At 34.6% G+C, this 26,242-nt stretch overlaps 2 protein-coding genes and 1 long non-coding RNA gene across 8 annotated transcripts in view; 1 reads left to right on the top strand and 2 right to left on the bottom strand.

Annotated features, from left to right (window-relative positions):
• LOC127837734 (ecotropic viral integration site 5 ortholog-like) overlaps positions 1-26,242 on the bottom strand; it is a 310,389-nt gene that overhangs the window by 138,371 nt on the left and 145,776 nt on the right. The gene's annotated exons all lie outside the window — the stretch shown is intronic.
• Positions 7,622-12,854, top strand: LOC127837745 (uncharacterized). Its single transcript, XR_008029458.1, has 3 exons — positions 7,622-8,098; positions 8,851-10,062; positions 10,877-12,854. It is a non-coding gene; the product is annotated as an uncharacterized LOC127837745 (long non-coding RNA).
• Positions 16,054-26,154, bottom strand: LOC127837735 (uncharacterized). Of its 3 annotated transcripts, none has more exons than XM_052365052.1 (5): positions 26,051-26,154; positions 24,415-25,044; positions 23,799-23,957; positions 22,860-22,953; positions 16,054-21,556 (listed from the first exon to the last, which is right to left on the bottom strand). In XM_052365052.1, exons 2-5 carry the CDS (start codon positions 24,964-24,966, stop codon positions 20,889-20,891), a joined length of 1,473 nt encoding a protein of 490 aa, XP_052221012.1. In that variant the 5' UTR covers positions 24,967-25,044; positions 26,051-26,154; the 3' UTR covers positions 16,054-20,888. The 3 variants fall into 3 exon arrangements, with proteins under 3 accessions (XP_052221012.1, XP_052221010.1, XP_052221011.1); XM_052365050.1 differs by having other exon boundaries at positions 16,056-21,556; XM_052365051.1 differs by lacking the exon at positions 22,860-22,953 and having other exon boundaries at positions 16,056-21,556.

Here is a 26,242-nt window from a genome sequence, read left to right as displayed (position 1 = left end):
GATAACACGTTGTGGTTTTAAAATTTCGTGCTATGCAAATTCCATTGTATTCAGTACTTTCGCAGCTAAACGTACTGCTTACATCGTTAAGTTTGATAGAAACGACTTTATGCTTGGTAGTAACGCCTTTTCGTTCTGTGAATATGTCTTTCTAGGAACTTGTATACGTGTCGCCGGATGACGTAATTTTCCTGCAAGTGTGAAACAGATACTTGGACTATTCAGCCCAAGATAATTCACCCCCTGGACAATTCACCCCCAGAATTTGATTTCCTTGGACAATTCACCCCAAAAGACAATTCACCCCCAAAACAATTCACCCCGATATTTTTATACGAGATTTTAGTGTAATTCTTATGCTCTTGTCATATTTGAAAATAAGTTGTGAGCAGATGTTTTGGGGTTATAATTTTGACTTTGCAGCACAATTTTTACGTGAAAATAATAAAATTTATGTAGCTGCACCTTGATGAGTTCTAGATGCCACACCTATTTTTGGGTCACTAGGTCAAAGGTCAGGGTAACTGTGACCTCTAAAAAAAAGACAAGCAATCATTTATTCAAAACTGCACCCGCAGCCGAGAGTGGCACCCGTTGTTCTGTAGAGGTCTCATTTTTAGCTCGGCTTTTTTTGGAGAAAACCCGAGCTATTGTCATAGCCAGCTCGTCGTCCGCCGTAGGCGTCGTGCTAAAACCTTAACTTTGGCCATAACTTTTTAAATATTGAAGATAGCAACTTGATATTTGGCATGCAAGTGTATCTCATGGAGCTGCACATTTTGAGTGGTAAAATTTCAAGGTGAACATCATCCTTCAAGGCCTAGGGTCGAAAAAACAAATCCAAGGGAAGTAATAAGCTTTCAATGGACATAATTATCTGACCTGCCAACATATATATTTTTGTTAAATAAATCAAAGCGGCGCAGTAGGCGGTATTGTGTTTCTGACAAACACATCGTGGTAAAAGGTCAAGGTAAAGGTCATCCTTCAAGGTCTAAGGGCAAACATACAAATCCAAGGGAAGTAATAAGCTTTAAAGGGAGATAATTATTCAATATTGAACATAGCAACTTGATATTTGGCATGCATGTGTATCTCATGGAGCTGAATCTACAGTCACGGTAGTGGCTTTTAATTATTTGCTTCTAAAAAAAGAGATTTGTTAGAGACAATTATTTTCAAGGGAAGTAATTTATATAATTATAAATATCATATTATATATTTCCTTACCAAGAATTTAAGTTCTTTTCACAGTTACTGTACAGATTTATTATTTTGATTATTTATAAATGAAATGATTGATTTGTGATTTTTTTTTTAAATGATATAATTATCATTTCTTATCTGTTCTAATTTGTGAAAGCTAGTTTTCATTAAATACCCGTGGACTTATGTCCAAAGATACATGATGAACTCTGGCTATGATCGCTTTGATAAACCACAGGCCTTGGTTGTCAGTGATGTCTGACTTGCTCATTTTTGACTGTCTACAGACCTACAGACCCCCCCGGTTGGATTGGACAAAATCCAAGGGAAGTAATACGCTTTAAAGGGAGATGATTTCTATGCCTGCCAAATGATAAATAGAAATTTTATTTCAAAGCGGCCCAGTAGGGGGCATTGTGTTTCTGACGAACACATTTCTTGTTGGGTCACTAGGTCAAAGGTCAAGGTCACTGTGACCTCTAAAAAAATAATTCTGACAAGCTTTCGCAGCCGAGCGTGGTACCCGTTATGCGATGCTCTTGTTTGTCTTCTGTTGGTAAATGTTCATCTCGGTCAATTCTAGGTTAAGTTCGAAAGTAGGTCATATGTTGTCCAAACAGACCAAATCACAGAAAAGGTGGGTGAACACTCCAGTGGTCACATTTTCTTCCAGATCTTCATGAACATTGGACAGAATGTTATCTCGATGAAATAAAGGTTCAGTTTGAAAGTTAGTAGTTTGTCAAAAACTAGGTCATTAGGTCAAATTATAGAAAACTTTCTTTAGCTTTCTACAGGTCACATAATCTTCCTTTTTTTCATGAAAATCGGTTACAATGTCCATCTTAATCAAATCAAAAGATGAGTTTGGAAGATGGTCATGTGCAGGCTACAGCTAGGTTACAACTTAGTCAAATCATACTGTAACACAAGTTTTTGACACTCTAGAAGGAGTTTTGGGTGAGCGATACAGGGCTTTCTTGTTTTAGAACAGCCTGTAGTAAGAAAGGGAAAGTATTGTATTTGTTTCAAAAGTAACATTTCATTGTTACTGGAAGTTACTGAGCAATTTTATGATGTCATAGTTTTGGTTATTTTGCTCACTTGTCACGACGTGACGAGGTGAGCTTTTGTTATCACTCTTTGTCTGTTGTATTTTATCCTAAGTTTATTGTGAACACATAAGATGATATAATTTTACAATGTTTACATTCGGGTGTCACCTCTTTGCCAGATTCTTATGAAACTTAGTAACCTCTATGTCATTTTGGGTTTCATATTCTGTCAAAAATAGGGCACTAGGTCAAATATAAGAAAAGGTCTGTTAAAACTTTAGTGGTCACATTCTCTGATCCACTTGTAAATTGGTTAGAATATTATTTTAAATGATTTCAAAGTCAAGCTTGAAAGTGGCATATTCAAAATCTAGGTCACAAGGTCTAGTCTCAGTGATAAACAGGTCACGTTCCAAAGTGGGTCATGTGCTTCCAAGCATTTTATCAATAACTAAAATCATTAAAAATCTATGTTAACACTTACATTTTTTGCCTGATCTTCATGACAGTTCATCAGAATGTTCAAATAAATAAAAGTAGGAACTCGGTAACAAGGCTCAACTAGATCGGATCGAAGCAAATAGTTTGTTCATACTCACAATGCCATATTTTTTCAAGATCTTCATGAAAAATTAGTTAACATCACCAGGAAACAATTTGTTTCAGGTGAGCCACTGTTAAAGCCATCTATGTATAGCATAGTTTGTTGCAAAACCTTGTTTATCAATAAAAATAAATGAAAAAAAATGGCTTTCTAAAAGTAGTAGTGTTGGATGATATATTCCTCAGCTTATAATCTATGACAATGTTTTGAGAAGAAAAACTAAATTGACTATTATTATACCCCAACATACTGTTATTCGGGGCTAGCACAGGAATTCTCTTAGCGTCGCATCCTGAATTATTAATTATGTTCCTAGAAAAATTATGGGTAAGCATATTGTTGCTGTTTTATCCATTGGTTGTCTAGACCATTACTCCCAAAAGAATAATTGTAGGTTCAAATATGCGACTTTCAGGTAAATAAATCTCATTGAAGGAGAGTGCAGTGTCCAAGAACGAAAACTATTGCACCACGACCATTAAACTATTGACTTGCGGATGAATGACAAGCAATAAAAATTAAACAATTGTGGTGATGTAGATTAACTTAAATGGATGCTTATATATCCATCCTCTTCAAAAGCATCGTCACACCAGTACTGTCAGTACTTTGATTATTGTATAAAGTGGTATCATGGTTTGCTGAACTCACCAACCAATTCTATACAAATGTGTAATAGGCTACTCAGAGGAAACTGAGCAAACTGTTTGTATAAATAAATAACGTGTATAATCAAAGGGCTATTTGTGTACTGTTGCTTTCCTATGCTGCATGTTTAAGAAGTAACGATCTGTTGAATTATTAACCTAATCAATATGAGAATTGTTTTTCCAGTCATCCAAGACCGACAAGTATCGGAATGGAGCACGGGTGTCTGTAGCTTGAACTGGAACTGTATTATGCCTAGTTGTTAATCATGAAATATATTTTGTATGGGCTAAAATACCAAGTGATTCAAAATGTTTTGTTTCCTTTCAACTGTCAAAAACAAAAGACGGTTTTAAGATAAGGCGATGTAATAAACATCTATAATACAGCAATTTAATAAAACTACTAATTGATGCTATAAAACCGTTTATTACAGATATAAACTATTATGGTTTACATTCAGTGAGTCCACGAAGGACGGTTATGTTAAGGATTCTGTAGATGACAGGCTAAGAGTGTCTAAGTGTTTATGCTTTTAAATGTATAGGTAAACACTAAGATTTTTTTTTAATATTCAATTGTTTGACGACACGTATTTGATGTCTAGTGGCCCGTTTTTTTTATTTCATCCAGTATGTGAGTCCAAGCGGCCCCTCCTCGCCATACCAAAAAAAAAGAAATACAAAAAACTGAGTTGTGTTTGATTGTTGAATAGGCAAAGGAGTGTTGTCAGGGACATAATTTTCGACGTTTGAAATTTATTGAATGAGAAGAAAAATATTTTCCATTCAGTATGTTTTTGCTGCTAGGTATTCGTGCATTGTTGAACAGTGGTCAGGTTTTGTCATTCAGCCTTGGGAACTCGCATATTGTACATGTTATTATCCCCCGCCATAGGCGGAGGGATATTGTTTTAGCGTTGTCCGTCCGTCCTTCCGTCCGTCCGTCCGGAGCCATATCTTGGAAGTGCTTTGGCGGATTTCATTGAAACTTGGTATGAGTATATATATATGGATAATATGATGATGCAGGCCAAATGGCATTGTGCACCATCTGAAAATAACAGAGTAATGGCCCTTTGTATCTTGAAAAAATGCTTTTTTGTGTGTTCCGAGCCATATCTTGGAAGTGCTTTGGCGGATTTTATTGAAACTTGGTATGAGTGTCCAGAAGCATATTGGCGGGGGATATCAATTCAACGAATTTGCTTGTTTTTATAGTAATTCGTCAATATTTCATATTATGGCAATGATATATTGAATTAAATTGAATTAAATTGTACCAAAAACAAGAGTTTTTTATACAGGCAAAGGAGGGATGTGAGGGAAATATATCTCTCTCCCTTGGTACAGATAGAGTTGCGTGTTGTCAGTCGAACATAATTTGATTTTGAATAATTATGCAATAAAAACAGTATGGAAAAAGAAACTCCAATTATTGGGTTTAATTTGTATAGTATAAGTAAAAGGTTGACAATTAAAATGTTTAGGATGTAAAGCGGCTGTAGTTTGTGAAGAAAACAAACGCATTTTTGTAAGATTTGTTCGGTGAAAAATAACTAAAAAACTTTTGAGAGTCGTTGTGAGGCATATGCCGCATCAAAGCGCTCACTATTAATTATAAATTTGTGAGCTGCATTTTTAAATAATGGTAAAGTAGTCACGAGCATCGTCTTGATATCGAATAGTTTCACTACAGTGGACGGAATATATTTATATTGCGTTTATAAGTTCGCCGAGAATAAGGACATACTGAGGTAATGTGAAGGCGTTTCATGTAGTCAATGGTTATGTTAATTAAGAAGTAATTTGAATTATTGCAGTCCCAGACAATATGTTACATGTGTATGCGACATGTTGCACGTACATTTTCAATGACGATATTAAATATCGTAGTAAGAGTACTTTTCGGCAATCTAAGAAAGACTGACAAATGCTTTATTTTCAATTGTATTAACATTTCATGTACTCAATAAATCAAGTAAGTATTAATAATATATACACAAGAAGCAAATGAAAGGTGTTTCCATATGTTAATAGCAAGTGTTTTAGTCACACTGTCGACATATCTTAGTTTTTATAATAACAGTATGATTTAAAAGATTTAAGGCACACAGAGTCGTGCACAATTACACAATTTTATTTTTAAATTAATTTGTTTTTGATCAGAAGACAATGGAGAGACAAATGCTTTTTTACCTGAGGGGGGGGGGGGGGGGGGGGCGGGGCAATGTCAAGATTGTTTGAGATCTTTGCGCATGTATTTTTGAGCACGTAGAAATACAATCAAACACATCCGACATGCTAGTAGTGTTAGAAAGCTTTATTTCACAAAATAAATACTTTACTTTAACTGCAATCTACCTTTAAAAGTATTTGTAAACTCTTTTACTAATATTTGCGTATTCTAAATTAACTATACAAGTTTACATTATTTCTTAAACTTCGGTCTATTTGCTTTAGACGCATGTTTGCAAATATCCAACGTTAGTTTAATGTTAAGCATACATTGTAGCCTAGATGTTGAAATTCATATATTGATCATTGTGCAAGCGAGAGCAAAAGTGCGACACGGTAAACAAAAATTATATTGAAAGTGTGTAAACAATCTTCAAACGATGATCTCTTATAAAATAAGGGATGAGCATAGCCAATCATTGCAGTTTTATAAGAGATCCTCAACGCTGCGTCAACCCTACTCGAACTCAATACATGTTACCTTTAATCGGCAGTGGACTGTCAGATTAACATCACAAAACAATATTTTAGAATGACAATATTATTTTATGTGAAATCTTGCACCGACAAAAGTATTTCAAATACAAAATTTGTGTTAAAAACGTAGGAATACTGAAACAATCTTGAATGAAACCGCTGTTTGTTCATGTTAACGATACGTCTTTCAATAAAAATGTTTTTGAATATTTACTTACAATACCCATCGATTTTGTTCCAAATATTTCTTAAACCAAATAGCGAGGATGCGTAGTAGTCTAGGTTGTATAGGATGGGCATTTAGTCATAACTCTTTCTTTGATCTCATTGATTTAAGAGACGATCGTCTTTCACTGGCAAAAACCAATTAGAATCAACGACGTATACTTTTCATCAATATATTTCTTGTTTAGAAAGAATCGGTTTATTAACTGATATGTAAATCATATCGTCAGCGAGTTGGAGTCTGTTAAAAGTACGTGAACGGCGTGTAAATAAAGGCTTCGCTTAATTTTGTAGGTGAATACAAATTTGACCGTTCGACTTTCCGAGCTTAAAATCTCATTTATAAAACAAACATCTGCAAAATAGCAAAGAGGAAACAATACATACATTTCCTTTTTACATAATGATAAAATATGACATTTTTGCAGTGAAATAACAGCAGTGAATATAAACATATTGATATTTTCACCGGTGAAAACAACAAATTTTCGGAAATACTTTTTTCTATTTTTAGATCATCATATCAAGATTTACTTCAAGATTTATATATTTTTTTATGATCACGAGTGAATTAAAAACGATATTCCGTCGAATAAAAAAAAATTCCTTTTTATTTTATGCTTTTTTCATCGTTCATTAACATTGTAAAAGAGTTTAACCGGAGAATTTTGCAGGTATAATGACGTCATTTTGTGTATTGAAATGTATTGAGGCATGCCATGGAAGAAAGGGTAACGTTTCAGCGAAAGGGAAACTGCTGTAAATGATTTTCTTGAAAAAGGGGCATAAAAGAAACAGACAATTTGTTCATGTCAGTGTAAGATCGTTTGTTATTTCACTCGTGATCATAGAACAATAATATTTTAACGTTCACTCGTGGCTGCGCCACTCGTGAAAATATATTTTCTATGATCACTCGAGAAATAACAAACGATCTTACACTCACATGAACAAATATCCTCTATATTTTACACAACAGTTTCCCTAGGAGGCTTCCATACAAGCGTTTTACATAATGTGTGAGTATTCATCGTGAACTTGCGAATATGCAGCGGGTTTTCCAATAGTGTACGTGTACATATTGCTGTTGCGTCTGCTGGTCCTGTTATCATAACGAGAGAGCGCGGCTTTACATCAAGAGTTTATCGATTGATTTAAATGCAGAAGATATTGCGTGGCTTTTAAGTTTGTTATATCTATGTCTGATTGATAAGGTATCAATACGAAATCGTGACTAGTACCTTTCATTAACTGATAGTATGTGAATTGTATATGTTTAATGTGTCGCGATTGAAAGCAAAACAAAGTTAAATGGATGAACTAACAGAGTTGAAGCAACTCAGTGATTCAGACGTGTTATTTAAAGTGTGTTGTTCCGTGTGTGAAGATGATAGCGTTACTACTGAGGCACAGTACCAGTGTGTGAAATGTGAGAAACATTTCTGCGAGAGCTGCGTTGCATTGCACAATAAACTCCATAAGAATCATTCAGTATTGGCGAAAGAAAATTCATATGACTGGACGGGAGGCAAGTTCCCCGACCATACTTGAGAGCTATGCGAGGAGCACAGTGCTGAGAAACTGACGATGTTCTGTGAAGACCACACAAAGTTGCTCTGTCAACGGTGCCATCTAGCCAGTCACAAGTAAGTTACACAGACTAAGTTTTTCTTTCACTTGTGTCATTTAGACTGTCACAGGTCAGACACGCAGCTAAAATGTCACGTGCGTCATTTTGCGATGTATAATTAAGCTATAAAGCTGCTTTTGTCACGTGTGCCATCTAGACTGTCACAGGTAAGACAAAAGCTCATCTGCCACGTGTGTCATCTTGCCGGTCACAAGTAAGATGCAACGTTGCTCTTTCAGTATGTTCTCTTGCAACTCATGGGTAAGATACAAAGCTGCCCTGTCACGTTTGTCATCTTGCTAGTTAAAGACAAGATATAAAGCTTGTCTGTCACGCGTGATATCTTGCCTTTCACAATAAGACAATAAGACATAAAGCTGGGCTGTCACGCGTGCCCGTCACATTTAAGGAGGAATACGAACCTGTATTGTTTGGAGAACAATACAAAATATATGTTTATAAAACCTTCATACCACAGTATGTTCTTTCCTTTGTTTGTGTATTGAACTTTAAACGCATTATTAAGTATAAATGTGTAATTAATTTTCCTACGAGATATGTTTGTTAATATAATGACCCACTGTAAATTATTTATTATTTGAAAATTTAAGAGACATAAACATCAGTTTAATTTCATATATAAATGTGCAGTTATTTGCAACATTTTGCGTTTTTTTAATTATGCTTGATAGTGATGTATAGCAAATCATAAGCGTATTTTATTTTAATGTAAAATTACACTTTATTTCAATATTTTCTTATTTTCAGGCATTGTAAAAATGTTGCTCTGATAACAGATATGTCATATTATCGCCATGACAATTTTGAAGACACTGCGGCAAAGCTTTTAACACTTCAATATAAAGAAGTGAAACTCCAGCTGCTGGAGCAGTATTGAATTTTCATTAAAAACAATTAGTTGGTCCTTTATTTAAGGCAAGTGACCGATTGCCCAAACAGTACAAAACAGCACAATACAGCACAATACAAACCAACATAAACACAAAATATGAATAAAGCTGGGGTCACCGCCTTGGAACGGTCAATGCAAAGCATCAAGACACGTTTCGCGAGCTGGCGACTGAAAAGGAACGCACTATCTTGTTACAAAACGCCAACTATGAACAACTGCTACAGAAACTCCTCGACTTTCGCCTCCAGGTCCACGTGATATTAGATCGGCTTCAACAGACGACATTAAATGAAATTGAAATATATCGCGAAAACGTATTGTCTTCTCTTCAGAAAGACAGGGACAATTGCAAAGACTTTCAATCAAAGTTGAAAGGCCTTCCAAATGATCTACTGTTAAACAAAAGGAGTGGACGTGAATTCATGTTTGTTGCGTTTAGAAAATGCGAGGAGCAAATATCTAAGTCAGAAAAATTGCTACAAGAGCTTTCCAGAAATGATTATGTCGATATTAGTTTTTATCCCAATAAGAACATTTTACAGTTTCTGTCTGTGTGTTCAAGGCTGGGAGAGGTCAGTGGTACAGGTGAGAACCATGAAACCACACCAAATCCGAACAACGGGGTGCATCTACAGGACAGAGCTGAACACAATGTCAAAATGGACAACGAGTCGCTGCCTTGTAGCTTGTCTGGGATATGCGATACATCAAACTCTGAACTGATGGTCACAGACTTTCACAAAAAGTGTGTAAAGCTTTTAGATGAAGCATACACCGTTATTGATGTCTTACACGTGCGCGCGAGTCCGTACTCGGTGTGTTCGTGTCTGCTATAGAAGTGGCAGTAGCAATATGCGACCGGGTCTCTACAAACGAGATAGCGTTCATTAGAAAAGATAATGGGAAACTGATAAAGGGCAGTGGTTTTAAAGTTGAACACTCGTGTTACGGCGTCGCACACCACCAGGGCGACATTTTTGTCACTTCCGGTACCGCAGTGTACACATATACCGCTAAGGGGCGATTGGTGAAGAAATTGTATGAGAACACATTGGGAGAGTTCAATGGTAAGAAATTTGTAGGTATCTTTTATTTTAATTTACTCGATAAATGTCCTGGAGTCAGATGAATTCAATCTTTTGAGTCAGTTTTTTTTCTATGAACACCATGATGCATACAATGAAATTTAAATTTATTACATAAGGATGGCAAATAATGCAGTTTTTTACAGGAGCTTTATTAGTCGTGTTCTTCAAATAGTGTATAAATCGTTTCAAATATTTACAATGTTTACAAACGCATAATATTGTAAAAATGTACATGTATGTTTAGTTTTTGAATCTTCAGGAGCGTGGTTGAGAAGAAGTCCGAGGGTAGGAAAATGTCGGCTGATTTTTGGACAACATGATTTGCATAATAAAGTGACAAACCTCTCAAAACAGAAAAAAAAAAATATAACTAGTAGAAGTTTACCACAAGACTTATTTCTAAAACCTATTTTTATTTCACATACTATAAAAGGGCTCAAATGTAACAGTATTCATTAGGGGTAGTAGGTGGGTTGGTTACAGTAATGCTCGTCAATTTGTTTCCCGATCCCGGTGAACGAAGCTGGCAATTGTTCACTTAGGCTTAATGTTTTTACTTTTCAACATAGGTTCAGCATTTTTACATTGATAAATAAAAGACGTACCACGGGATCCGTAGTTAACTTTTTTTTAAGTGTAAATTGGTAGATACTTAACCTTACCAGGACAGTCGATCTTATTAACCATATTTATGCAAACAATTTTAGAATTGCACTTTCCATTCCTAGTCTACACATTGCGTTTGTATCTGCCCCTGGAGTCGATAATTGCTCACACATCGATAAATGTCCAGTTGTAGGAGTTGCAGTAAACCCAAACGGTAATCGTATCTTTGTGACGGACATTACCAGTGGCAAGCTTCACACGTTGACTAGGGAAGGGTCTGTTACGGCCACGCTGCACGATCCAATGTTCATCAATAAGTTTCTAACGTGCAACGTGCACGTGACCGACGTAGGGCACGTGTATGTGTTCGGTAAAGAATCCAATAGCCAGGTGAATACAGACGGGAAGACAATACTGAAGACGCACAACATGGGCGTGTCCAACCCTGCGTCGGTCTTGTTGATCATGCGCGCGAGCAGGTTCCACGTCGGTGCATGGAACAATGACAATATTGTGGTCTTCAAGGCAAACGTGTTATGCCCGTAAACATTGAAGGATATGGTATTATACACATAACATGATAATATTCAACATCATATGCATGCATTATTTATCACGCCTCGTTGTTTTAAAGGAATAAGACGCGAGCTATCGATTAAGGGGCAAAAACTAAAGAATATTGTTTGAAAGTCTGTCGAAGATTTATTCGGGTTGACAAACGGACTGGAAATATTGCTTGGTTATCGACCGACTGTGAGTTAACGGCTGGACAGATTATTTTGAAGTTAACTTGTTTTGAAAGGTTGTCCAATTGCCCATAGGAGGATCAAGGGATGCTTTGGATTAAAGCTATTTTTGACATTTTTGCGGCCCGCGAAGACAGGTCTATGATAAATTCAAGTTAATGACATTGTTATGATTTCAAGAGAACGTTACTTCCACCTGTGATTAAAAAAAGGATAAATGTCTCGTATACCTTGAAATATTTATTCTCTTAAAATCCGGGCGCGATGGTCAAAAGTAATATGAATAAAATATCGCTGTGAAAATTAGATCCCAAACGGGCCCTTCTAATAAACAAGACATATAAATACCCGCGATAACCTACCTGCGAAAATGCATTATATTACAATTTGTTCGCTACTTCCGTCTCATTTCCGGTTTTCAGCTTACACGAGGGATTTCTCAAAACCGTAGGGGAAAGGTTACACTGCACTAAAGTATATGTTAGTGAAACAAATGAATTAACGATATAATCCCCGCCGTAGGTGGAGGCATATAGTTTAAGCGTTTTTTGTGCGTCCGTCCATCCGTCTTTCAGGAATACTTTTGTATTATTTTATTTGGCTGGAATAAGGTGATACTTACTTTCACGGGTATGTGACTACAGGACAAAACAAAACAATATAAAACATAAATACAATTTCGGTTACATATTAGCAGATGTGTCACTAGGATTTATTGTTGGTCTCTTAAAGAATCAACAAAAGCTATGCAAGCAGACAATGACCGAATTAACACGTTGGCTGAGCTGTGGCTTGTTCATTTAAACCCAGCAAAAATATGCAGAAAATAAAACTTATCGATCATCTTGCCTTTGGAAATGCAAACAGTGTAACTTCAGAAGTCAAGTTATACAAATCCTTTATACAAGTTAACAATCTTTGACTGCAATTGGCATGGACATATTGAACACGTTAAAGTCAAAGCAACGAAATACTACATAGTATGCGCCAACTTAAATAAATGATTACCCAATCCGAAATAGTATGCGCCAACTTAAATAAATGATTACCTAAGCCTCCAAAACACGATAAATAGGAAAGTTGAAAGGGTTTTACTCTTGAAAACGCTAGGAGAATCACCAAAAACAACCATTTTGTGTTAGGTCAATCTCCGTGAGGGACTTCCGAATCTGATTGGTGGAATACTTGGCGTTTTAATTGTGGTTATAGAAATCAGAGTGTTCTTTACCCATAACTATTGTCAATGTTCTCCGATTTTGAATAAGACTGACCTATCGGAAAACAAAATGTCATTATAGAAAATGTATCTTTAGTATGGATCACATGTATATTTCTCTCCCGTGTTTGATTTGCATGACTGAACATTTATTTGTAATGGAAAATATCTGTAAAATGCATATATCTTTCATTTGTAACGGTATACATTTTTTAATCAGTTTTTCTTATCATGGATGTCTTAAAATAAGTCCAGTTTAAGTTTTTCATTTTAAAACAAAACAGTCTTACTCGGTAGGTATAAAAAACATTCACATACGGACTGAAAGGCTTTTGAAAACTAAAGATGCATTAACACAGTGAAAAAAACATTTTTTGGTAAACATCTACATTGCAAGAGGCTTAGATATTTATATTTATGATAACGTTTGAGGATATTTATTTAGAAATGCAACTGTGGTGCCTAAATTTCCAACTTGCATGCAGCTTTTTCAGAGATCATATGCGTTCAGTTAATGGTTATTTCACAATGCAAGCTTCATACAGATGCACTTTTTGAAAATCACTGAAGCAGGAGTTATGGTTATCTGACTATAAAAGTTTAAGTTGAAAAATAGTAAAGTTTGCAAGATATTCCCCAGGCAAAATTTAAATAGCTTTAAAGGGGCCTTTTCACAGATTTTGGCATTTTTTAACTTATTCATCAAATGCTTTATATCGATAAATGTAAACATTGGATCGTAAAAGCTCCAGTAAAAAATCAAGAATAAAATTTAAAAAAGGAAAAGAACATTGCCCGGACCAGGTTTCGAACCAGTGACCCCTGCAGTCCTGCCAGAGTCCTGAAGTAAAAACGCTTTAGCCTACTGAGCTATTCCGCCGTTTACAAATTCATAATGTATTTTATACGTTATATAAGCAATCTTCGTAGTTTCAAAAAATTTAACGACAAAAACAGAACTCTCCAAATTATTCAATCGTTTCGCGTTGCAACGCTTTATAATTTTTAGCTTTTAAAATCGTCAAAAGATGCATATAATGGCTATATTAGACCATGGTAAATGTTCAGTATTACTGTTTCCTCACAAATATCATAACTATAACGAAAATTTGCGAATCTGAAACAATTTTTTTCAATTTTGTCAATTTACCAAAGCGTGAAAAGATCCCTTTAATTAACACATGCCAATAACTCTAAAATATAGATGCACACGTTACGGCTCATTTGAACTGCACATCGGTTTAATAAGATCTACTTACCTACCTATTAAGTTTTAAGATGAGACCTCTAATGGATTTCAAAGTATGCTCAGGACAAATAAAAAATAAAATGTGTAATAACTCTTAAAGTTGAAAAGAAGTGTTATGACTCGTATGCACTGCACTTCACTGCATATATATTTATCTAATTTTGAGTCGATACCCCGTACAGTTTGGAAAGATATGCAGCAGACAAACTTTAACTGTAGTACATTATCAAAGGGAAATACCGAAGATAAATAACTCTCAACATAAGGAAGCAATAGATCACATCCTCTCAATAAGATCAGCCTACCTTTACATTTTTATCTTGATTAAAGTCTGGCAAAAACCTCTATTTCATACCGCGTACCTTAAAAAACTGACCGAAATCTTGAGAACGTAATGCATTTTTAGAATTGTAAACAATATTACGAATATACAAACGATTGTATCTTCGTGAATTTGTGACATTTTATGTTCTACCTTTTCGTTTCAAAAACTGAACACGAGCAATAGTTCGACCGAATTGTATTGTCTTAAATCCTAATTATGAACTGTTTTGGGTCTTTAAGATACCTTAATACCGGAAACGCTTAAGCGTTACTTACTATCCACCTCGTTATTGTATTGAGTTAGTTTAAGAATCGTCTGACCGTCAAGGTTCAGAGTAAAAGTATCTTTTATTTAAATTGAACGCCTTTGTAAAAATCTGGACAATGCAGATATAGTAAGTAATTCGACCTCTCTCACTATAAACTGTCGATAATAGTGTACCTCGACCACGATGTTAAAACAATTCCTTGTAACAAAATGTTTTTAATGTTGTTGTTTATTTTTGTTCATATGGTAATAATTACTCATTTTGAAACACATTATGAGCAAAGACAAAAAACAATAGAATAATAGGGTACATGTTAAAGTCGCATGTTTAATGGTTAAAGATGAAGACGATTACATTTTGTAGCAATTTCAACACTTAAAATACAAACAAGAATCTTTTTCACAAACAAAACTAACATTTCAACGCCTGTCAGACCAATCAGCGATCGATACATCTGGAGGCGGTTGCTTTCGGTTCGTCAGCCATTTAATCGACAAGCTAAATACCGAGGTTCACAATTTTAATCGAGTTTTGATTATTTTTCTGAGAAAAAACGTGAAGGGAAAAATGTACCAATGCTGTCTCTGGGGGGTGGAGTTGGTATGTAAGACAGACAGGCGGTACAGATAATTATTAGTTGGATACATCACGCTGATGCAAGTTTGATGATGATGAAATGATGTTGCTTCACTAGGTCGGCGATGGCTCAGTTGTATTTTAGTCCTTTTGTGTCCTCAAACACACTATTACAGCTAAGGCCTCGGAATCGGCGGGTCATACAACGTCGATCGCCAAAGTACGTATGTAACCAATAGACAATCGGTCCATATCTTCAAACTAACGACTTGTATCCTTTAATTATTTTATGATTATGCTTCTGTTGCCTGGTGTTCAAAATTCTACTTTGTTGATACAATATAACTTTATGAAGGAACATATTTGCTCAGTTATGACGTACTTCTTGGCATGTCGTCAGTATTATTATGTAATACTGATCCTGATGAACAATTATACCTACACTTCAGATTAGACATGTTTTGTAACAAAACAAAACTATTTTCCGCAGTGTTAGGCAAGTTAAAATTATCTATAAAAAAAATCTAATCAACAAAAACAAACAAAAACACTATTGAAAATTGGTCTCCGTCTGGGACGGAGTTGAAAAGTATGCTTATCACAGAACAAGTTTCACTCTTTCCTGATATATTTCGCATAAATAGGTTTTTTCAAAGTTTGTTTTTACAAATAAGCTACATTTTCTTTCTGTTACTTCAACAAAACAAATGACGTCAACAAATTAAAAACAGGAAATGAGGTCATGCCGTAAAAACAGCAGTGACGCAAATAAGCGCCAGAAACATATGCATATACAAATTCACTGTTACAGAAATAATGGTAATGAAAATATAATTATTTTTATTATGACATAATTAATCATAAACTAATTATGAAAACATAAATAATAATAATTATATTAATAATATAATAATATAAAATCAATAATAATAAAAAATAAATAATAACAATAACTTATATTAATACTACTTCAAAAAATAATAATGATAATAATAACTCTATTAATAATTTTGCTTACATATTATAATAATAAATATCATTTTTACAACAAAAATATAAGTATTTTACTATTTACAATGTTACAACAAATGATTAAAAAAATCAAATAATTAAAACTCAATTAATTATAACCATAAATCAATAATCATATCAATAATAACTATACTACTTCAACTTATAATAACAATAACAATAATAAAAAGAAGAACAGTAATAATAATAAAAATAATGATAATATCATCATCATCATCATCGTCATTATCGTCATCATAACCCAAATATATCATCACATCAATTATAATCATTTAGATCCGTAAAGTTAACATCATCATATTGTTATTAACAATTGAAAACTCATGATTAATTGAATATTGTTTATTGGTGATAAAATATATGTACAAGTCTCTGTCGTTTAATTTTACTGTCTTTCTCTTCCCATAAAAATTCCGGTGGTTGATTTTGTATTTAGTCCATTGGGAACTTCTGTATGGAGTTTTTTGATCCAGGACAATGCTTTCAGTTAACGGTACGATTCCGAATCATCCCAAATACACTGGAGTATGCTGACACCCATATCGACAATACCATGTTCGAGGGAGTTGAACTGCTCGGCGACCGTTTTTTCCTTTTGAGTCTTACATCTGCTTCGTGTTCTTTCAGTCTTTGTTTTAATGACCTCTGTGTTTCACCCACATACACCACTGTTTGACATTGCCGTAAGTAATGTTCCACGTCTCACAAATTTGCTTATCTACAACTTAGTCAAAAGCTAAAAAACGACATGGTTAAATGCAAATAAACCTTACAGCATTATACATTCGGGTCTTTGTGTCATGTTGACATCTATTTAAGTTTTGTTGGTTTGTAAATCTGACTGCTTTTCTATCGAATACATTAATACAAAATAGAACAATATTTTAATACAAATACAAAATGGTATGTATTTTTCTTTTAATGCAATATTTTGTTCAAGAAGTTAATGCTTAAATGTAAGATGGTTCAAGAGTATGCCATCGGTATTTAAACGTACTGAGGGCTTATTAAGTCATTCTAAATTATGCCTACCAGTACATATATAAGGAACTCAATAAAATGCCTATTATTTGGAACCAAGGAGCACTTACAATGTACTCGTGATAACTTAATTTATCACATGCCATACCCTGTTTCCCATGTAATATAACCATAACGAATATTTTTATCTTATACATGTGCAATATTCTTTGTAAGCGTTTTCATCGGCTTAGTTTTCGTTCGATTGACCAATCGCATTTTGTTGTTTTGCTGAAATGACGCTGTAAAGTCAAATTTGGTCACGAAATGTAAACAACATTTGGGATTTATCATTATGTTTGCGTATATATTTATTTAATTTGCTCATTTAAAAGCATGTGACACTCGTTGGCATATCATACCATATTTTATTAAACTCGTCCAAGAAATTCGTTAGTAAGCTCGCCAAAGGCTCGCCTTCTAACAAACTTCCTGAACTCGTTTAATAAAATATGGTATGACAACTCGTGCCAGATCCTATATTTATATAATCATAAAAAGTCAACCTGGTCACAACATATAATTCAAAGCTATTCACTGAGCACCCAAACGAGTACATTTTTGTATACTATAGCCTCGCATAAAAAAGGAAAACAAAATAATTGCAAGATGACAATTGTGCAGCGATTTCCATGAGCTCGGTCTCATTTAACGCAGAAATAAATTTCCGTGCTGGAAATGTACATAGTTTGTAATACTTTTACAAATGTTGGGTCGAATTTAAAAAATAACACGATTTTTCGCTCCCGGCGCATGGGGCTTGTGATCCTGAACTTAGCATGAACTGTTTTGATCTTCATCCTTACCGAGTATAACTTTGAAGGCTAAGATTTGAAAGGTTATTGAAAGGATTAATTCATCAATACCTTTGTGCCATACATCATTTGCTTCTGGCGTTGAAGATTTTATCCTATTGTTTGTCATAATATAAATATGCATTGAAAATAAAAATGCGTACTTATTTCGGATCGCAGACAATACATGTTAACTTATAAGTACTTAAGATCTGTCTTAAGACTCTACCTTTACACACATAGACATTCTTGTTTAAGTTGGTGGTAATACACAGTTTCTACTGTTAATACATAGGTGCATCAATAAGTACTGATGCGACGATTTATTGTCAGCACCGAGAGCACATGTGTAATCGTTATCATCAGTGTCAGAAGCAACACTTTCCTCATTTTGGTCGCTATCTTCATCTTCTATACCTTTGGTATCAAAGCAACAGAATTCACTGTCTGCATCATCTACATCAATCTTATCTTCATCATCAGTATAATTCCATGCCATTTCTAAACAGTCTATTATATGTGTTAAGGTTTCGAATCTTTCAACGCGTATGCATTCCAACGAATCCAGTTTGGTTCTGACAACTTCATATTTATCCTTAGGTTCTGTCATTTCGAACAGTACTTTGCATTTCACACCTGGATTATGTAAAGATAAGCTGTTCAAAAGGTTGAATAGAGACGAGGATGACAGCGAAGAGAAGATTAAAAACACATACACGACGGATGTAGGTATGTCAAAGTCTCCAAACGTTTGAAAATTAATGCGTAACTCCTTTAAACCGATAATGTTTATCAATGTTTCTGCTAAAACATTAAAACTATTGACACACTGGATGGTCAAACTTTCGATGATTGTATCTTGTAATGCTTCATACAATTGTACACAGTCGCTTCCAATATGAAGTCTGATATTTGACGTGCTACGTTTAATTGTCATATAATCTAAATGTGTTACTCCCTCTGAAGTTTGTTCTCTGCTCTCCACATTGGTTGTAATGGAACACATGTCAAACGTGTATTGCGACGGATGGTCTGATTTCGACAATGTTCCTAATAAACACTTAAGCCACATAGGGGGAAAGTTCAAGCGTCTCAATACCACGTTGTTTAAATTCGGCGGTAAAGAGATACCCCCCATGTGTACTGGCCACCATTTTAAAATGTCCGCTGATTTATGTCCGTTATTACTCAAGGTGAATCTTGCCATGGTTTTAACATTGGCAAGTGTATTTGGTAACACTGTTACATTCTCCCCGAGGTCTATGCATTCCAAATTATCGCATTGGGTCAAGTCTAAATCACTACATAAACATCTTAATGAAATTCTTTTCAATTGTCTTAGTCCTTTTAATGCATTTGGCAGCAACATCACTTCCCCATCAATAACAACGTCTTCGAGATGAGCACATAGAGACAAATCAAGTGTATCACAGCGGCCTTTAATCGTCACGCGTATAAGTTTTAATAGTTCCAAGATGACATTTGATGCTAAAGTTACACCATTAAAGATTACCATTTCTTCCAGATTGTGACACGAAGATACGTCTAATCCAACACATTCACACCATAATTTTATGCTTTTTAATTCAACAAGTTCGCACAAGGCGTTTGGTAATAAGATCACATCACCCTCGATAATAAGTTGTTCCAAACCGCGGCACGTAGACAAATCTAATGTAATCTTTGTATCACATACGGATTTTACTGTTAACATTTTAAGATTCATCAATCCGATCAAAGCATTCTGTAATAATGTAACATGTTCACCAACATATAACTCGTTTAAGTTCTGGCACGTGGATACGTTTAAGAAATTGCATTTGCATTTCAGACGGGCACATTTCAACATGGAAAGTCCTTGAAACGCATTCGGTAACACATTTAGTGGTCCATCTATGTGTAGTTTCTTCAGATTTTGACAAGACGACAAATCCAAATTATAACTGGTTGACATGAATTCAAAGTATGTAGACGTCGTCAATGTCTTCAGGTGTGTACGGTCATTGGCATATATATACATACGCTCGATGCAAGTTTCCGACAAATGAAGTATTTCTTCAAAATCACTCAACTCCAGACAACGAAGGGCATCTGGATTTAAACGTAACGTTCTAACGTTTGACTTATTTATGAGCAAAATCTCCTTCAAATCAGTGTGTTTATGTTTGTTTATGTTTAACGTTGTAAAATCAAAATAACTTAATTTTAGACATATGTCACCCGCATTCTTATTGTCGAATATTGCCTCTACATAGCCATTCAATACCATACTTTGAAGTTCCCTTTGATGCCTGACTTGAAGGTCGAGAGATTTTGAATGTTCATAAATGATAACAGATAATTTGTTTGCCGACTTAATATCCAATCCACACAGAAACTGCAGTACCCTCGCCATGTCGAGGCAAAGGTTATCTGATTGGGTGATGTAACCTTTAAGGTTATTATCAATGACGTTTTCATCTCTTGCACAGTGAAACGCAGCAAAAAATTCTTGAATGCTTTTGTATATTAATGAACACGTTGATGTTCTGATTGTTAGTTGTGTACTTTTCCTTTCCAATAACACACCACTTTTCAAAGCTACAAGTTTTTGTTCTGGAGAGATATATTTTAGCAATTCCCTGTCACTAAAAACTACAGAATTTTCCTTTTCAGAACAGAACAAAGTATGAAATCCCGCTTTTGAAAGCGCTTCTAAACACTCAAAATTGGGCTTCAAATATTGTCTATTCTCGAAACATTTAAATGGTGCCGATTGGAAATACTCTATTCTATCGCTAGTTTTTTTGAAAAGACAATCGAGTAAAATGCTGTATATCGTACACATTGACCCAGTCAAATGAGCACCATCTATCCAAGAACATACTATTAGCGAATTCAGCATTGGCGTTCGTAACAAATCATGCAGATTATTTTTCTCAACATATTCCAAAAAATCGGCATGTTTTTCCATATCGTCATTTATTAAAAGTCCTAGGATCTTTCTACTGAACCTCTTTTCATCTTCAATTCCAGCCAGTTCAAATAAGCGGTCGACTTTACAGTGCTATGACTATGACACAATACCATTACAGGAAGAACATTAACACCGTTGTAATCAGACCATTCATCCATTCCGTCTTGAATTACAAGACACATTTCTGACTTCATTATTTGCTGGACAATTGTGTAAGCGTTACCGCGATCTTCTTCCGACGAATATATCTCATCTACAATTTGTGATTTTATCATATCAATCACTTCCCTTTGACGATTGGCATCTCTTAGTGTAACGAGAAAAACGAACTTGTATACTAACAATGTTTCAATATCACAGAAGGCCGTTTTCTTAGAAGAGGGATGTTTGGATAAAGAAGCATCACACCAGTCAAGCACCATCTTGGCAACAAATATTGATTTCCCAATACCAGGTTCTCCTTGAATGAATACATTCTTGTTTAACTCGCCATTCGTAAATATAATATCCATGTATGTCCGTATTTTTTCAGTGTTTGTACGTGACCCAAATGTATGCTTCGGAATATGGAGAAGTATGGGTGTACAATATATTTTTCTTAAAGGCCTGTCGTTGCAAGGCACCAGTGGGAACACGGGTACGCTCCTCAACTTGTTATACAATTCTACTAATCGGTGCCGAAAATCTGCAAAAAACACGTTGGTTATGTTTAAGATATTACCAATCGTTTATGTAACATACGCGACACACAACAATCAAAACAAAGTTATCGCACAAACAATAATACTCTTGAAATAAACAAAATACGATATCAACTCTGGTATTGTTACTGTGATGAAGAATATTGGATTGCTTTTTGAATGCATCGTAAAGTTCTGGAGAAACTCGAAATTAACAAAGTAAACATTCTGACTTGATTTATAAAGATTTACTTAAATGTGGCCTCCATATTGGTAATACGGTTTTTGTAAGATTTGACCAGGAGACCTAATTCTTTGGACATACGTGATTCAGATTCAAACGTTTCCGAGATATTATCTAGATAAACCTTCTGACCAAGTCTCATCAAGATTTATTATTAAATGTGGCTTCTATAGTGATGACAATGTTTTTCTAGGATTTGCCTCGTTGACTTAGTATTCGACACACGAACCTCAAATTCGAACTCGGCATTGACATTGACTGAATAAACATACAACATTTCATAATTATTTATTCATTAATGTTTTCTCTAGAGTGGTTACAATCATTTTTCTCTGAATTTACCTAGCTTTTGGATACAAGTGACCCAGATTTGAACTCGGCTTTGATATTGGCATGATAAACATTCTGGCTAAGGTTCTTCAAAATCGAGTCATATATGTGGCTTCTAAAGCGGTATTAATGGGATTTAAAAAAAAGAATTGACCTTGTGATATAGGTTCTAGGCGCAAGTGATCTAAATTCGAATGCAGCCTAGGAGTTGTCAAGGTTAACATTCGGATCATGTTTTATTAAGATTGAGTCATACATTTGGCTTCTGGTTTGGTAACAAGGTTTTTCTAAGATTTGACCTGGTGACCTCCAGCATGTCCTTAATATTATCCAGGTAAGCACTCTGATCAAGTTTCATCAAAGTAAATGTTGTCTTTACAGTGGTAACACACTTTGTTTCTAAGATTTTAACTGGTGATTTAGTTTTTTATGCGCGTAACCAAGATTTAAACTCGGCCTAGGTTTTGTCAATAACAACATTCGGATTAAGTTTTATCAGAAATGACTGAAACATATGTGGCCTCTAGAGTGGTAACAAGGTAAACATTTATGAAGGGCGGCATGAGATATACGACGCACGAAGACGTTCGCCGGACATAGAATGACCACAATAGCTAGCCATTTGCACTTTGTGCGCAAGTGAGCTAAAATTGAAAATTGAAAAACTGGTCCCAATCGTTTGTGTTTGCAATGGTTCATAATTCTGCTGATCTTTTTGAGTTTCATGTCAATACCTATCTTGTTTTCCTCGGTAATTCTCTTTTTCTCATTCTGTGCATATAACACTAGCTGAATCATTTCCGGAGAAGTCATCTTGTCATTTCGTAGCTGTTCATAGAAAAGCTGACATTTACTATTTGAAGCACATAATAAGTGTAAACTTCAAATGTTAAAGCGTTCTGTTTCAGGTGATTTCAGTATAATATTGCTGTTACATTTAAGCGGGACTGCACGATTTTTATATGTGTTAAATTCTACTATATTGATAAAAATATGTTACAATAACACAAAAAAGGCAAGAAAAATTATACATTGAAGACGAAGTTCAAAAAATGCAGCAAAGACAAATAAGCGCCCCGAGCCGATTGTGACGAAGATATTTCGTATTTATTTTCCTACAATACACGTAGCATGCGTCTTTTTATTAGGATCGGAGTTAGTGTTCGTGTGTCGTATGATTAGATATCGTTACAGGAAATTAAAATGATCCGTAAAACTAAATTTAGATTCACATCGTTCATGCATGATATACATGCTGGCGAATTCGACTTTACAAACATTTTCGATTTCAATATTAAATATCTTGCTTATTTCGCATTTTTCGACACATGTTCTTCTTAACTTTTATTTTAATTTAATAATATATTGAAATATATGTATAATAAGTTTTTACACATTTTATATTATTTCATAAATATTTGATGCAAATCATCATGCAATCCCGCTTTTATCTTTTTAATTTGTTCCTTATTATTGACAATTAACGATAAGAAAACTACTTAATATATACATCATACATATATGGTATGTTGGCGTATACAAGTTAAGTTCAAAATTACATTTTGTTCCTATTTTCAATAATGCAGATACTTAATTATTACTTTATGTATTATTGCTGAATTAATACAGAAAATGAATTTTAATGGTTTCTAAACTGTGTAGTTAACATGCACCTGATTCAATTTCCGTTCTGCTTCCTGTGCAGATATATCGTTTCCTAGGCATTTTGGGTCTTTCAATATGGCTGACAAGGTATTGAACATATCCTGAAGAACGTCTTCTTTCATCGTAAAATTTGGCGTATGACGAACGGCTCTACCAAACGCACGTGCCTGTTGATAAAGAAACCTATAAACCACTAACATATATCGGAAGGTTGAAACAATTAAACGACTTTTTCAAAAAACTTGATTATCAATTAAAAAAAAAAATTCTGAATTACGTGAACATATAACAACGTCAAAAACGAAACTTTAAAAATATTATCAAACATTTACGGTAAGGTTACCCGTGTAGGATCCCTAACCCTAACCTAACCATAACCCAGGGTTATCACCCCTATACCAGTCCTCGCTCGGCTCGTTGTCGTTGTCCGCTTCCCGTGTAAAAACATGTATTTGACGTTGTTGTTGTATTGTTAATTTTCTTGCAAAGCATCGAACATCTGAATGAACCATTGGACATTAATCATAAAGATAGTTTGTCTATACACTTGTCGTTTAGTATTTCCCGCGCTTTTATGTGTGTAAACCTATAAAGTGAAACAACCAATTCATATTGAAAACTTACCTTTGACAACAGACACTGGTTTGGCTGATTATGTGCAATGGGAAAAGACAATTTCAGGTCAAATGTTTTGCAGTTCAACATTACGCTTATTATACCATTAAAGTCTGTGTCTTCAACTGAACCCACCCCAGTATACCCGTCTGGGGGTAGGAAACATTTTGCAATCTGCCATTGATTGAATGCCCATTGCTCCGCTTCTGTATTCGCCCACGAAGGTTTAGAATGTCTTAGCTCTTTTATAATAAGATTGCTGATCTCGTTGCAAATGTTTTTTGGACATCGGCGATGCCCATTTGTACATCGTTTCCCACTTCTTTTGCAATATCCTTTTGTGGGACAGGGTACTAAACAGGCAACGTTACACATCGTACACATTTCCGTATCAGGCAAATTCAATTTTCTATGGGCCGAATGAAACATGTGTGTCTTTACCCTTTGCATCTCCTGATTTACAAAGTCTTTTAAACCAGATTTTAATATATTTAATGCTATACAAGCATTTAGCCAGTTGGTCTTTTCCTGGTCACTTAAAACTTCCGCGATGCTGGCCATTGTATTGTCTTGCTCAAGATCGGAAAACGTATGATCTGTTTTCACAAATGGTACGTCATTTCAGTTCACCATTGAAGCCTGAAACAACATCCAAATGCATATCATGAAAATCAATACATGTCCCGACGTTTATACAGGTACCATTCATTCAAGTAAATCATTATTTAATAATAAGCTACATTAGAAATAAAAGCATCCCATTGTATTAAGTTGGCATTAAACAGATGTCATGCGTAATAAAATTTGCAATAACACATATATGTAGTTGATTTTCACTTTATACTTTCTTTAACCCGCTAAGGGTCAACTTAAATTTAAGTTAAACGTTATCTATTCAATATTTACAATAGAACGACGAGTTCAATAGCGATATGAAAGATAACAGTATTAATGAAGTAAACATTTTAGTGTTTTTTTCAGGCACTTTGAAAAGCATAATGGTAGCTACAATCTAACATAAGAATATGTTAGAAAAGAAGAAAGTATGTGGTTACAAAATTATTTAGTATCAAAAGTTATGAAAAGCGAGGATGCAATTCATGATTAAAAAGTTTAGATTCAATAAAGTACGAGAGATTTTTGGCAGAGTAGGTTTTCAATAACAATTGATTATCGAAACTTTTCGCCAAACAATCAACGGGCGGGGCGGTCGGTAAATTGTCCATCCACAATATGCAAGAGCCAGTGTTTATAAATAATAACATATTAGGTAGTTAAAACTGTTTTGGTCGCGAAACCGTTTTATAAACTAACAGTGTCAAAACTTGGATTCAGTGATTTGATGATCAAGTCCCCTTTAGAAAATAAATACCCACACAATCTTATTAATTGAGAAAAGATTAAGTTATATTACATAAATAATACCAAAAAATGATATATATATATAGTCAATTGCATATGGTTATTGAAATTCTAATTCAACCAAATTCTTACTGTTCGGTTACACAACTTTCGATTTCAAACCGAAAATGCCCGACAATTATTTTTAAGTTATGTCTGATCTTTATGTAAATTCATATTTGTAACATCAATCCAAAGACTAAACATTATACCACAAATTCATGAAACATACTAAAACACTTACAGTACATGTTAACACACCAATAAGACTGCTTTTTATTTAAAAAAATAAAGACGGTTAACGTTAACCTTTCCGCGATCTAAGCACATTCCTTCCATAGGCGTCACACTGTACGGAAGGCCAGTTAACCCTGTTTTTTTTCGACTAACATTCAATGTTTGATGCGTGAATTAGCAATTGTTTACAGTCACGTGT

This window comes from Dreissena polymorpha, chromosome 7 (genome assembly GCF_020536995.1).
Source record: "Dreissena polymorpha isolate Duluth1 chromosome 7, UMN_Dpol_1.0, whole genome shotgun sequence".
NCBI lineage: Eukaryota > Metazoa > Mollusca > Bivalvia > Myida > Dreissenidae > Dreissena > Dreissena polymorpha.
Note: the sequence above shows the minus strand (reverse complement) of the source record. Positions and strands in the feature narration are given on the sequence as shown.

Coding starts and splice junctions, on each gene's coding strand:
- LOC127837735 (XM_052365050.1), bottom strand. CDS start 20,868: ATGGAAAAACATGCCGATTTTTTGGAATATGTTGAGAAAAATAATCTG.